The sequence below is a fragment of the Esox lucius genome, chromosome 18, assembly GCF_011004845.1.
Source record: "Esox lucius isolate fEsoLuc1 chromosome 18, fEsoLuc1.pri, whole genome shotgun sequence".
NCBI lineage: Eukaryota > Metazoa > Chordata > Actinopteri > Esociformes > Esocidae > Esox > Esox lucius.
Genome location: NC_047586.1, coordinates 5,221,464 through 5,236,959, shown reverse-complemented (window position 1 = coordinate 5,236,959; position 15,496 = coordinate 5,221,464). Strand labels below are relative to the sequence as shown.

The following is a 15,496-nucleotide window of genomic DNA, read 5'->3' as shown; positions in this document are numbered from 1 at the left end:
TAGGCTAATGTGTGACTGGTGAATATTGATATCTGTGTACCCATTCCCAGGGTGATACTTGGCACAGAAATCTAGAATAATTATGGAGTCTATTCAGGAGGGGTTATTAGACACAGAACATTAAAATAGAAATGTGATGTGCAGAACAGATTGTGTCATGTGCTAGAGTGAATTGAATGCATTAGTTCTATTGATTACATTTCTGCTTTGTTCAAAACATTTCACCTCACTGCATATATTTCCAGGGCTCACTGCAGTGTCTAGACCAGACAAGGTCAGGACCATAGAAGTTGAATAAACAGAATGATCAAGTCAGTGGTAGTATAATAGAAGCACTGGCAGCCATTGTGAATGTACCCATAGGGCCAAAGTAGGAAGTAAGAGCAGGAAGTGTACCAATATACCATTTCTAATTTAAAAACACAGCCCCAGAAAAAAAAAAAAAAAAGACCACTGCACCTTTTTCTTTCCTTACCAAAAAAGTCAAAAAGGAAGGTTTTGAGTGAGGAACAGAAGGGTTAAAATTAGGAGACCACTGCAAATTGAACACTTTGTGTTCCTCACTCCTGAACTGCATATCCTTACATTTTTACTTAATAAAATGTATTTCATCCATCCATCCATCCATCTTCTTCCGCTTATCCGGAAAAATATATTTGTCCTTGCATTTACTGTTACGTGTTTAATTCATTCAATATGTTAACGGTATAGTATTTATTTTCTCTCCAGCACCTTGCCAGGTCATCAGTAAAGCTTTTCCACCTTTAATAATTGTAGAGACGCAAGCTTTCAAATAATATTCAATACAATTTCAAAGACCTTAGCTCTGCTTAATCAAGCTTGTTGGTATTGTCTTAAGTTTCTATATTTTTAATTTTAGCAAAAACAAGCAGTTAGAGACTACCAACAGTTTTCTCATTTTGAACATGAGTGTGCAAGTTCAGATATGTAGAACCCTCAAACTCAGCCGCCCAGGAACCCGTCACTATTACCAATGTGGACTGTTCTGTACGATCAGCACCCCTGGGTCAAAACATCTCTCCTCGGTCAGACCTTGTAGGGTAAGCCCTGGTGTAGACATATACTGAAGCTGAAATTGGCTCTTTAAAAGAATGACAATGTATTAGACACCTATGCGTTGTAAATAGTTATAATTGTTCTATTACAAAACACTTGACACTAGCAGTTAAAAAAATTACAATTCCAAAAAGTGTACTTTTAGACATCTGTTATTTCATTTTACAATCATTCAGTATATTGTACACTTTTCTAGCTTTCCCAAAGCTTGTAAAAGCAGATAAAATATCCAAATGTTATTCATACTCATCATACTTTTTGTTTTTTAACAATGTATTTTTTTATAATTTCATTTTTCACAGAGCAACTCGGCAAACAGGAAGAAAACACAGTATACCAAAAGCATTGAGTGACGGCCAGTGCAAAAATCAGCATTTTAAATCGAAGAGCCAGTGTGACAAAAGAGCACGAGCGAGACACAGAGACGCTGAAGAAGGAAACAGAGTGGAGAAGGCAGGAGAGGAAGAGAGGTATTGGATTAGGAGTCCGAATCCAAGATCAGATTTGTCTTTTAAAATCTAATGAGTGAGGCTACAGGGGCAGCTGGGATATGATCCTAGATCAGTCCCTCCGAGACGCTCCGTAGGCAGAGAGATGATGGACCCAGACAGCCTTCACACTGAACCACTGCAGAAGTACGAAAGGGTTGGGCCTGTACAGACTTCCATACAACGTGTACTTAACTTATTAAATAATAAAGTTCTCCTTTCTCCTTTCTTTTAAGTAAAACAAATGAAGCCTTGAGAGGGACAGAAATGGTTCGTCCCAACATGCAGGTTAACCTCACGCAACACAGTCAGAATAATCACGGTGACCTTATGATTTATGACGTTCCACAGTATGTATATATATGCATTTGGAAGTGTGCGCATGTTCATTCATCAGGGGGCTGTTTTGCGAGCGTGACGGGTTCATATGCTAGTTTGTACAACAGAAGTCGATTCCTTTCCTTTCTTCCATTCTCTCTTCACTTTGCTTCTGTCAGACGTGTCGTACGGGTGGATGAATAGATTATGAGTACTGTAAGCCAGCACGTTGTTCCACAGAGGGAGAAGTGTATGATGACTTGGGAGGAAACATGGAGAAGCGCAGTCTTCGTGGAATAATATCAATGAAGGGATGGTTATGAAGTGGGGGGGGGGGGGGGGGGGGGGCAAAGTCCTGGTTGTTTGTAGACGGCCTGGGGAAGGGGGAAAGAAAGGTTGAGATAGGGTATTGAGTTGGTGGTTGGGTTAACCAGACGAGCAGCAGCCCCCGGCGACAGTGGCGGCTTGGGGTTCGTCGTCCACGATCTGTACCCCTCTCCGAGATGACGTTGACTGGCTGACTCCGTTGCCCTTTGCCCTCTCCTCTGCCTGGGCCGTCTCCATCATTCCTGGTGGGAAGAGGATAGACCAGAGAGCCAAGACCATTAGTTCTGTGACGGCTAGCAAGCCGCGAGGCCTACCGCAGCAGGCTACGAGGAATTTCAAAGACATCCCTGTCTTAAACTGAACTTGTAAATCACTATTTCATACTGTGTGCCATGGACTTACTTTTACACAGGTCAAGAAATAGTTCTTCGATTCCTTTGTTTAGTTTGGCTGATGTGTGATAGTGTTTCGCCCCAACTGACTCTGCATACCTGCAAGAAAAACACAGTCAGCACGCAGCTACACCAACACTCGGACCAATCACCATTGAGTTACAGCAACACTCAGACCAATCACCATTCAGTTATGAACATGCGGATCAATCACATTTAGACAATATGAGGAAATCCCAAACCTTATAACAATGAACTGAACCACATACACACTTGCTGGACAATGTATCCATGTGGTAGTTTAAACAAATAACAACAATACACACCCTTCTGCCTCCTCAACTGATACATGTCTCTCCTTCTCCAGATCTATTTTATTACCTAAAAAAATTAAATAAGAGATTAATTAAGTTCAGGAATAATTTTTTGAAATAATTTCACAGATTGCATACTGAAAGAAAACTGGTTTTATTGAGCCAGGAAAGGATCACTGAGGTTAGATCCAGTTTTGCAATGGTGGCATAGCAGTCATGTCCCTCTGGACATTGTGCCTCCCAAATCGTGATTTATAAGGCCACACATGGTTACTTGCAATACGTCATCCACGAAAAAACAAACAAAAATAACTAGAGTGACTGCTGTGTGAAAGTAGCTGGTCTCAGTATACTGCAAATGTGAAAGTTTCTAGGCAAATTTTAAGTTTCAGGAGGAAACAGAATAACATAACGTTGAAGGAAACAACATTAGCAAAATGCAACCCATTAAATCAGGGATATTGAAATCATAACCTGAAGGCTCCAGCCCTCGTAGGGTTTCTGTTCTAGCAGGCCACCAGGCCTACCAGCTGAAATTCTTACTAGCTGAAACTAAATGTCCAACCAACTACATCATCGTTAATGTCACCCACCTGGTGTCCAAGGTTTAAATAAGTCCCTCATTAGGGGGTTGCATAAAAAAAAAAAAAAAAAATTGGCTTCAAGGGCCAGAATAGAATGCCATAGCATTACAATAACCACAATACAGTACCAGCACTTCCCTATCATCATAGGCATATGTAGCTCCAGTCAAAAGTTTGGACACACTAACCCATTCCAGTGAAATGTTGTGTCCAAACCTTTCCCAGAAACCACACATGCATATATAAAAGTATGAATTATCTAACTCTAGACCCTCCAGATGTTTTGGGGCAAAATATGAAAAGAAAGGCATAAGGATAATCTGTGTACTCTTTTCAAAATGTATGTATATATTTTTTTTTTATAAAAGAAAAATTGAGCAATGAACTTACCTACTATACATAAACAAATTTCATTCCCCAACATTTTTCTTAATTCCTTGACCCAGTTTTTCACCTGCAAGACAAAATGTCAAAACTGTACAAAACTACACCAGAAGAAACAAATGCAAATTGGCAACTTTGAAGAATCTAAAATGGAAATTTATTTTGAAGTAACACTTTTTGGTTACTACATGATTCCATAAGTGGCATTTCTCAATTTTGATGTATTTGCAATTATTCTACAATCTGGAAAATACCCATGAATGAGTGGGCGTGTCCAAGCCTTTGAATGGTACTGTATGTGTATGCAAATCAAACAACCAGCGAGGTACTTCCTGGTGAGGTTAGCTACCCACCTTCTGGAAAGAGTCCTCATCTGTGATGTCATAGACTAATATGGCTCCATTGGAGTCTCTATAGTAGATGGGCCCTAATGCATGGAATCTCTCCTGACCTGCGGTGTCCTGGGGTGGGGAGAGATAAAACACAGAGGAGAGGAGAGGCCCAACAAAACAGACACAGAGATGAGGTGGAGAGAAAGAGGGTGAGTGAAGGATTACTTCCAGTCCAAAGTCCACAGAGTCTCTAGAGAATATAAAGGCAGCATGTATTCATTAACCACTGACCGTGAGGGGCTAAAGATTGGTCAAAAAAAACTTTCAAAACCCACAAAACCATTAAACATAAGGCAGGATGAAAACCTGTGAGGCAGGCTGAAAACCAAATGGACGCCATGTTCCTGTTCCTACTGCATAAAATGAAGCGTGAGTACTTGGGCAGATAATCAGAAAGCTGTTTGGGTGCAGGACCATATGTTACAGGAAAAAGAGCTCACTCCTCAGCCAAGAAGTCTTTGAACTTCCAACTTCCGTCCTCTCTTCTATACAGCGCACTTGCTCTTGATAAGCGCCAAATGGTAACCAGGGGGCATTTGGGAGGCCATCTTTGATTTCATCACCAGTGGGGAGTAGATGCCGTCTTCTTTGTGACAACAGTTGGATTAGGGACGGCACAGCAAACAGACTGTGGAAATGGATCCCGGGTTGTTCCTAATGACAATGCCTTAATACAATGCCTGGGCGAGCGTGTGTCTGCGCGTGTCTGCCTAATGACCTTAACATAGCCTGGGCGAGCGTGTGTCTGCGCGTGTCTGCCTAATGACCTTAACATAGCCTGGGCGAGCGTGTGTCTACGCGTCAGGGTGTGTCTGCGTGCGTGCACGTAGCGCCTCGGTGTGCACAGGTTTGTCATGAGGTTTCAGTAGTAGGTAAATGTTCACAGCCCTGAAGCGTCCAATCTCTCAGGGAGGAAAACGAAGATCAAGAGAAAAAAAAAAAAAAAAAGTGCGTTCCAAATGGCATCCTGTTCCCTTCACAGTGACGAGCACTGCACTCAGCAGGGCATAGGGGGCCATTTTGTACACACAAGTGTCAACATAGGCATACCAAGAGTAGACAGACTCACCCATATGGCCAGATTGACCCTCTTCCCCGTGATGTTCAGCTTCTTAGTGAGGAAGGACGCCTGGAAGGAGAGACACGGGCAGATGAATGGTGGGCCTTGAGAAACGATCACACCGTAACGGATGAGGTTCCGGTGCAACATAATGACATTTTACGTACAGTGATTCACAACCAGGCCGGCAAAGGTCCTGAGAACCAAGAAGCACCCGACATACCCTAGCCCCGTCTGACCTCACCATGGGAGTTTAGGCTAACCATGGCCATTAACGGAGATGGGTAGAGTGTACCTCTCAGCAAAGCGTTCTAGTGGCATTTGGAAAAATCCCTCACTTGTGCTCAGACAGTACTTTTTTTGGAAAAAGCGTACAACTGACACCCTAACATCTTAAGTGGAGCCATCCAGTTCTCACTACAGTTCAGGCAAATTTAATAATCATTCAATCAGGAAGAGCTCTGGTGAAACATTTTGACAGAATAAAAATCATTTTGCTTCATGTGAGATCTACTCGGGTAGATACTGATTTTGCGGTCCAGGACGTTTCGCAAGAAAAGAGACGATTATTTCTTTATTAAAGCAATTTCAAAAAAGGACTGACCGAGAATGGTGAGAAAATCCGAGGGGAGAGAGAAAGAGATGAACACCCAAACGGAAACAGAAACGGGGCTTCTAAAATAGCACAATAATAACGGCAGAATGAAGACACAGCATATGGAAAAGCCATCACTGTCCAGACAGATTTACAGCGAACAGATCGCGTCACTGCTCTCAGGCCTTGGCCCAGGAACCAAGACAACCACCTTATTAAAATGGCAGGTGTTGCCCAGGAGGTTTCTAGTCCACTCCCATGTTAGGTGCACGTCATAAGGAACTACAGCGCTGGAGAACGGGTTAGCCACTGTGCTTCAACACCGTCGTTGCTTGCTTCTTGGGGTTTCAGACTGGGTGTTTTGTAAAAGCACTTCGTGACAAATGCTGGTATAAAAAGTATAAATAAATCTGTCTGATTGGTTAGTCGATACAGGTATCCATATAAATCTGACCCCAGGTTCATACTTTTTCTGTCCTGGTCCCCTCGAGGGGAATCGAACCCATGACCCTGGCATTATGAACACCGCACACTGCCAACTGAGCGGCATATCACCTTAATTACATCCTTTAATTCAAGAGAGAAAGAAAGAGAAAGACACATTTTTCACACACAGGTGTGGACAATCTAGGGAAATGTGACATGCTGCCTCAGACCATAACAACAAATCCAGTTCCTCCACCGTCTCACATTCCGCCATGACAGACGCTACAAATGAGAGTCAAAGGTAGGCCTAGGTGAAACTCATGAAAGGTTACATGAAATCCCCAGAAAACATGCTACATTTACAGTGAATCCCACTAGGACAGAACCCTTACAAAATTGTCTAATTGGAGACAGAGAGGCATATGAAACGAGCCTGGATCTGCCTGGCAGACTCTGCCTTCGTTTGTATTGGGCTCCCCACAGAAACACGATGTGGCGAGGGAGGCAGACGCGACAGCGAGTAATCTGAAGTAGCATCTGACTGCACATGTAAGGACGACAGCGACTCCTAAGGACAAACGGGTTATGGAGCAGACCGATAGCAGGCTGGGCAAATGCGGGTTAGAGATTCTTGACAACCGTTCGTCTCCTAGAACATGGCGGTCAAAAATCCCTTCCTTATCAACATGATGTGGAACGTCTAATGCCCCCCCCCACCCCCACCCCATTAGCCAAGTGAAGGGGTTTTACACAGTAATCATATATAGCGTTATTATTATGGTAGCATAAGGTTTCACCGGCACCAAAACTCCAGTATGTGATTTGCTATACTCATGTGTGTCAGTTTTGTATCAGCACCCAAGTAAGGGATTATCATGTGTGTAAAGACCCCTTACAATCCTCTGTCTCACAAGAAACTTAAGGCCAAGCTAATGGAAAAGCAAGACCTCTACACGAACCATGTGCCCCGGTCAGATGTATAGCTGGGATTTATGACCCTAACCCCCCCCCCAACGACAACAGCAGTGTGGTCCCATGACTTTCAGAACGTTACGCAGGCCCATTTATTATCGTTATACAACTCGAAAGCTGCGACTGCTCCTGAAATAGCAGCCAGTTCTGACAGCAAGGGTGTTGGCTGGTGGACCTCCAGCATCACTTGGGTTCAGACACCATCGTGTTGGTCTGGGGGGAGACTAGCTTGGGCTTCACATGTGACTGTGGACAAGGGAGCTAATCCGAAGAACGGTTGTTAAAGCACTTGCAACACCAGGACAGTAGGTTCAATTCCCGGGGTCACCCGTAAATATAAGACACACCCAAAACCTTGTCTGCTAGATCAGAGATTCCCAACCCTGAGCCAGGGTACCCACCAGACTGCTTGTTTTCTATTCTACCTGGTAGTGAACTACATTCCCCGGCTGTCAGAGAGAAAACCAGCAGTACTCCGTGTCCCAAGACCTGGAGTAGAGAACTGTGTTAAACAGATTGTGCCTGATATTACCACTCCATAAGAAACAGTTCCAACACGGTCCAGCTCCCATAAATGACCGGTGATACGCATCATCCAAACATAGTTCGGTCCCCGACTCTTTGGTAGGTGTCAAACACTCTGGTATGGCACTGTGGTGTCGGACAGACCACGTAGTCGTCGTCCCCCTCCAAAAAAAAAGCACAACGTAATTAGGTCACTCGGCTTTACAGTGCCACACAGCCACGGGCAGGGGCAGGCGGCAGCCATCCCAGGCCCATCTCCCAAACACAAGTAGTCTAATGGGAAACCGGAAAAGAAATGGAAACAAAATCCTCTAATTAGCCCGTCAAGCAAAAGATCACACAATTTTCAGCTGACTGCTTTGTCCCAGATCTTTTCCCCCATCTTGCCAAGCTAACTCATCCCTGATCAAAGCCGCTGTCAAGACAGTATATATAAACAGATCCGCCACAGGTTCTAAATGCAGCCTCAACAGAAAAATAAACTAATTGCGGTGTTCACCCAGTTTGATCCATTTGGAGGGGGGGGGGTAGTTTCACTCTGCAATGAAACGTGTCAGTAAGCGACAGCTGATTTTGAATTTCCCCTTGAAAAATCTCTGAGTGGATCCAATGCCCAGGTGCACGTGAATAGGCCTCCATTTCTGTGAAAGACGAGGCATATTGATGACCGATACGTTGTTGGGGGAAAACAAAAATGACGCTGGTCAAATATTAAGCAGCCACATTTCCCTAACCCTAAACTCTGGCGTGCGTGTCTGTGTGTGTGCGCACCTACATGGCAGAACTAGTTCAACGAGACATTTTGCATGGCAGAAACACGGTTGAAAGCCTGTCTGTCAGCCATAGGTGCCACCGGCCCATCCTGCCATCATCCTGCCATCGTTATTATTAGCCCCATTCAAGCCGTCCCGCTCCATTTCCTCCTATGAATTCTCCCTCTTGGTTTCTAATGAATTGCACCCAGATGAGGGGTCCACAGGAGGTCTCGGTCCACCAGGGCATTTTGGCGGAAGATGATTTCAGCGGGCAGGTGTTGTTTTTAATGAGATCTTTCCAAGTGTTTGAGGTCTGTTCGACAACCTATGATTTTGTCTCTTTTTAGGCTTAAATTGTACAGAGAACATGTGAAAAGACTGGTAACGTTTTCTATTTGTGGCGGATAGAGCATCTGTTGGGGAGTGAAACCACACTACAGCAGTAGGCAACGGTTCACACCACCGAAATACCCCTTGGGCCACAAAACCTCTCCCTCAGAGAGATGCAAAACACCTGCCGCTTTGTCAAAACCTACACAGATTGTGTCTTTAAGAGCGTGGGGAGGCCAGCCAGGCCTGATTTGCGTGCGAGTCATTAGCACCTTCAGAGATATGGAAGTTGAGAAATCGAGAGCTCTGTAGTATCTCCGCCCTGCAGCAACCATGAGGTTATAATGGACGCATTGTAAAGCAGAGGGCTGCGTTAACGAGGGATACATGCTGTGGCCCTGGGCCCAGACAGATCAACGTGGCGCATCCTGCATTCCTCAGGCTGGAGGGGCGGGGCAGGTCAGAGATAACGTCGCTGTTAAAATTATGGATACATTTGTGATTTATGTATTTAAACTGGTGTCCTCCTGTCCTCTTTCATTCCTCTCCAATCCCATATTTGATCAACGTGCGCGTGCATTCGTGAGCGCACGTGTCTAATTGAGGCAGCCAGTGACTAATAAATCTTAAATGTATACACAGTACACCGACTGGTACATGAAACGTGAAATGACCATTATTAAAACAAAGTACCACTGATGGCTGATTCATTACCCAAGGGCACTGCAGGTCTCCCAGAACAACCACTACGGGGGTTACCCACAAGGCTCTCTTCTGGCCAGCGTCATTCTCCCTTATCACTGCCAAACCCGGAGACCGGAGTCCACCAGTTCAGCACTGGAGAATAACGGAGCTTGTGGGTGAATACAAATACCGGCAGGAATCATAACTGACGACAAGCTCCCCTTCAAAACAAGGACCTTTGCCTGTCCAGCGCGCTAGATTTGATGCTTGAATTAAGACGATCTTTACACCAGTACTTGGGTACGGGATTACATTCACAGTGGTCATTAAACAGATCCTCTCATACAGAGCAACTTACAGATAATTTTATCTTGAGGCAGTAATGACCACAACCACACAAAGCAGCAAAGATAAATACATTTGCCTCAATGAGGCCGAAATCAGCAAAGTCAGTGCTAAAAAGGGCAATGGTTTGGAGAACAACCAATACAGAAGCCTAGTCATTATGGGACCAGGCTATGTTCAAGCATTGCCTAATCAGCATGACAGTCTGAAAGGGTATTTAATTGAGAGTTAATGAGGATTAACTACTGTAATTCACTCTAGCTAACAAACGGGAAGTTATTCTCATTCCCCCTCTCTCTTGTATTGTTCAGCTGAGGTGAGTGTGAACCCAATTCGACAGTTCCTTAGTTCCTCATTAAATCGGGTAAAAACTCAAACGGGGCCGTGTTCATTAGGCAACAACCGGAACCTGACGTTGCCCCAACATGAACTTGTTTGTCGTTCAGTTGCAAATTCTACCGTACGCAACGAACACCGCCCTGGTTTATCTTCCTCCTTCCTTCCTTCCGCCCGTCCCCTCTAGAGAGGATCAGGTTACTGGTCGGTGTTTTCACCAGCTCTAAACCAAAAAGCAACCAGGCTTTGAGAGGTCATCTAAGCCTGGGCCAGTAAACAAGCACTTTCCTTTTACAGGCATTCTATGTGGCAACAAGGAGCCAGCCTACGTGGGTGTCTAAATGCTTATTGGAGGACTGATAACATAACAGCACTGAAGAGCTTTGGATCAGTTTCCAGTTGGCAGGTTGTCCTTGTAAATGGACAGCAGGTTACAGTAACCTTAGGTGATATCTCGGCTTACCTCTGTAGGCACAAACAACAGGCCCAGCTCAGTTTTTTAAGTCCAGAGAAAACTATATATTTCTTTATCAAACAGCCATTACTGACTAGGCTAAACTCACATTGAAAGGGCTGAGGTAGCAGGAAATGCCCTGACTTAACTTGACCTTTACTGACCTGGAGACAATGTGAGCCCAGGGAACTAACCTGACGACATGTTATTAGCAACCTCGATGGGCGGGGCCCAATTCCATGGTGAGAGGAGGAGCAAGACGCCAAGCTGGGAGCAACAGTACCATAACACGTCTTTTGTATGGCACCCAGTATTTCTCTTTTACAATATTGCCTATAATTACTGAACAGCCGGGAAACCGACGCCGAGGCGGCTGCATTTCAAATGGATCCCTATTGCCCGTGTGTGCAAAAACACAGCGCTAGGGTGTATATCAATAGTGGGTCATAGACGAAACGGCTTGGGAACCCCTGGGCTAAAGTTGAGTCAATAGTTATGTTTACATAAGATGATTAGGAACAGGATAAAAAAAAAACATCATACATCATCAGGACACTGAAAAGGACTACTAAACTAGGTAAATTGATTTCCATAAACTGTCGGTTAAATTGATACTATAGGCTACTGCAGTCTATTCACAGAAATGTGTTTGTTTTAGACAGATCGCACGTAGCTATCAAACAGCCTACTGAACTACCTCATCTGTGCCAAACGTATCACAGGAAGGTGTAGACATAAGGAAAGGGGAATTAAAATACATCCACGGGCCCATGTGAAGTCTACCTATGCTAGGCATTTTCACAACTGTTTCAAGCCACAAAGCACGTGATTGGTTCCTGTGGGGGGTGGGGGCTTTCCAAACATTCAAAACCACATTGAGAACCAACCATTTCAAGTTGGCCATGAAGCCACATGTTTAGGCATCTGTACTCAACCAAGGATTATTGACCCTGGGAGTTGGTCTACAACAAGATGAGAAAGTCACCGACATCTGCAACCACATTAGAGACCTACCGGTATGCCAGTACCACATCCCAAATGCCATTCTATGCAGGGCACCGCATTTGACCAGGGCCCATCGAGGTCTGCACACGCCGTACGGAAGAGTGCCACTAGGGAAGTGGCGATGGTCAGCGTGCACCGACAACTCCCAAAGGTCGTACGCTACCGCCGTTTGTCACAAAGGTGCAACAAATTGGCAATTTTAACCTGAAAGCGGACAGAACTGTTTCTCGTTCCTACCAAGAGGACAGTCTGGCTGCGTTAGGCATTTTCTTTTCATTACGACAGATCAGGGGGGTCTGTCAGGGGTGGGTTGATGATAACTGCACCATGATTTACATTATGTAAGAGGAATTGTTTTTCTGAAATGACAAGAGCCAACAAACGTTTCACAGCGGCCCACAACCAGGCGTGCCTACCGCGGCCCACAACCAGGCGTGCCTACCGCGGCCCACAACCAGGCGTGCCTACCGCGGCCCACAACCAGGCGTGCCTACCGCGGCCCACAACCAGGCGTGCCTTTCATGCATGGGGGGCGAGGGACTGGAGCGTAGCCCTGACAAGACTGTAGCCAAACTTACTGCCGCTGGCGTAGGGCTTCCCCGGGGGTGGGGACAGATGGGAGTCAGGGGTGTAAGCTCCACCCCTGCACCAGCCTTTAGCGTTTATTCAGAGTACAAAATGACACTGACAAACCGCTTGCTTTGACATCAGACTAACAGTACTACTAATGTAAACACTACAAGGGACAAGGGATTTGGCGTGACAGAAGTACAGTTGCCTACAAACTATTAGTCCAGCACACACTCCCAACATCCACCTGCATGTATAATGTTAATGTGCACATGCTTGTAGTTTCCTAGTCAAAGAACAACCCTAGTCCCGAACTCAACATCTAGGCTAACTCAATGGAATACCTCCACAGGAATGTATTTTCAGTTCTTGACTAGAGTCCGGGAAACCGCCCACAGACGGCCTAAATTATAATTATCAGCAGTTTTCATTGGGAACGAGTGGTAATACAGAGGACAGAATTTTGTTATTATTATTATAGAGCCACTATATTATCCCAGTAATCACAGGCTGTCTGGCATAGTGGAGGCATGGAGAAAGTGGTGAAAACATGGTAAAAAAACAAAGACTGATCACCATTTTGTAAAAGGCAACATACTCCTTTGAAAAAGCTGCACGTAAGCAGAGTAGCAAACCTTGACATTCAGCTCCTCTCTTGAGGAGTAATAAAACACTTGTGATGTATGGGGGGGGGGGGCATACTGTTATACATCCCTTTCTCATTTCAGGAGGGCAATAAACCCACCTGTAGTCCATTGTAAGACCATAACTAACCCGAAACTGCCTAGTGTGTGTGATTACGTGTCAGAGGCCAGCATGATGGGTTCGGTCGGCAAGAAAACGAACAGGTGTGACAACGTCACTCCAAGTACAAATGGCTCCGGTTCACTGCCAACCCGCAGATTGAGCACCCTGCTGCTATGGGAACCCCCCCCCCCCCCCCCCGGCGTGTCATGACAGAGTTCACTGACCCATCAGGTCTGCGTCGTCGCATTTTGATCATGGCCATGCCTCGTCGCAAGCATCTCCATGGAAGCCCGGCAAGGAGTCTAGAATTGACACATCCTACAGAAGGGTCATCCCATGTGCATCTCGCCAGGCTGTACCAATTATCATTATTGTGTCGGGGACATGGGTTGGCTTGTTTATTTCTTATGTATTGCTTCGGCTTTGAACCCCTGTGAATTTTCTTAACCATGTATTATTTTTCTTACCTAGGTCCTTGGGACAGACCAGCCACGCCTCTATCCAACACTCACCTGAAAAAACACTTGCTTTATGTTGAATAACTACAAATGTGTGGTTGAGGGAAATGTTCAAGCTTATTAGTAAAGCTAGATTTGGTCATTTCAAACAATGAAAGTACACTATACTTATTAAGGTGCTCTGCAGTGACCAGTTATCTAACTATTTGGTAACATTAATGTAGGTCACAAAGCAGAATTTGAAACTTTGTTCAAAATAATGTTAGACTTATTTAATGCCAAGAAACAAGCCATCTGCCAAGAGAAACTGTTAGACTATCCATTATTCAATACTTTGAATGCCCATAACAAACTTCAGTGAAAGTTTAAAAAAATTATAACCTGAGATTAATTAATATTTGCTTTGATGTTATTTAAGACCTGGCAATAAAAAAAAAAATCTAAAAACATGCATACATGACCTGATTATTTCCATAGAGTATAGCTAGGGTGACTATAATTAGTAATGGTGGCCCATATACTTTCAGGGTTGTGGGGAAACATCAAGTTACAGAAAAGCTCAAAGGTTGACTTCAGAAAATGGCCCCCACCACCAAAGATTAAAGGCTGACATGCAAATTAGGTTTAATCATTCAGAATTAATTTGATATCCCACAACCTCAGGTGGGAGAACAACGTTAGTGATCAACTAAAGGTGTATCTGGTTTTACTCAGCCTCCTCCAACACAGTCTGATTTGAGTCTGCACCCGCTGCAATGGCAAACTGCAACGCATTGACCGGACTGCGGAGCTGGTCACTCATTGACTGTCACCTGCATTCCCACTGAGGTCACGCACCACGCCAGTGTAAGGAAGTGAGCAGGACCTCAACCACCCCTACTCCAAAAGAGATCGTCCGGCGGGCAGTTCATTTCCATCCCATAACCTAAACCACCCGCCCCTCACCGACGATAGAGAATAGCAAGGCTCGGCCAAAACGTTAAGCCAACTCTGCATTTGATTTTATTTAAATACACATTTTAAAAAGCAATACACTGCATTCGCGCTCTACTACTGTACTGACACTGATTTCTGAAAAAGGTGTACTTCGTCATTAACCGTAAATTGCCTTATGATTATAAATCCACTGACATGAAATGGCTCATTATCTATAGTTGTAGTTATGTATGAATGCGTGGTTCTATTGCTGCGTATACTGTCTTAATCTTGTCTCCCAGTAGCAGCCACACAGTAATGTGTTTCTGTGGTGTCAGCTAGCTAGCTGTATTGTTTACAGCTAGCAGCTGGCTAGGCTAGTTAGCTAGCATTTTCTATTCCACGAACAACACGTTTAACCCTTTGCTGTCACAACGAGATTGAACCACAACCATTCGCAGTTAGCCACGTAGCAACGTACCTGGAGCGTGGTGATGTGTTTGTCGTTAAATTTATTTTCACAATAGCGCAACACAAGTGAGGTCTTGCCCACACAGCCCTCTCCCAACAAAACCACCTTGAAAGAGTAGGTTTTGTTACTGCCTCCCGCTCCGCCGCCAGACGCCATGGTGAAAAAGAAATATCCTCAGAAATAGAAGTACAGTAGCCCCAGTCGAAGTCTCTGTCGCTAGTCACATTAGATACGTGTTAAATAAAAATGAAGAAGAAAGGTCGAGGGCATAAATCCCCTGCCAAAACAGAAACAAATGTCAACCGCAGCGCTCCCGTAGACGACCAAATAAATTTCCTCCACCCTCAGATCACGGTTTCGGTCTCGCCTCTCACCCTACTAATGGCGTTTCTTCCTCTACGTCATTCACAGGGGATCATATGATGAACTGGGCAGCAACAATCGAAAGTGCTGGAGTTGACAGTGCTGTTTCTGACGATGACTCTGATTGGGGATATTATCATAGCCTTAGCATTTACAATACTTTATAAACGCCTAATCAATAAAGGCACATACAGGAAAAGAAAAAAAA

The 15,496-nt window shown here is 44.6% G+C and overlaps 1 protein-coding gene across 1 annotated transcript; it reads right to left on the bottom strand.

Moving 5' to 3' along the window:
• Positions 1 to 1,134: 1,134 nt before the first annotated feature.
• rab21 (RAB21, member RAS oncogene family) lies at positions 1,135 to 15,332 on the bottom strand. Its single transcript, XM_010892054.5, has 7 exons — positions 14,935 to 15,332; positions 5,346 to 5,405; positions 4,238 to 4,345; positions 3,891 to 3,954; positions 2,929 to 2,983; positions 2,613 to 2,701; positions 1,135 to 2,452 (listed from the first exon to the last, which is right to left on the bottom strand). Exons 1-7 carry the CDS (start codon positions 15,079 to 15,081, stop codon positions 2,310 to 2,312), a joined length of 666 nt encoding a protein of 221 aa, XP_010890356.1. The 5' UTR covers positions 15,082 to 15,332; the 3' UTR covers positions 1,135 to 2,309.
• Positions 15,333 to 15,496: the final 164 nt, after the last annotated feature.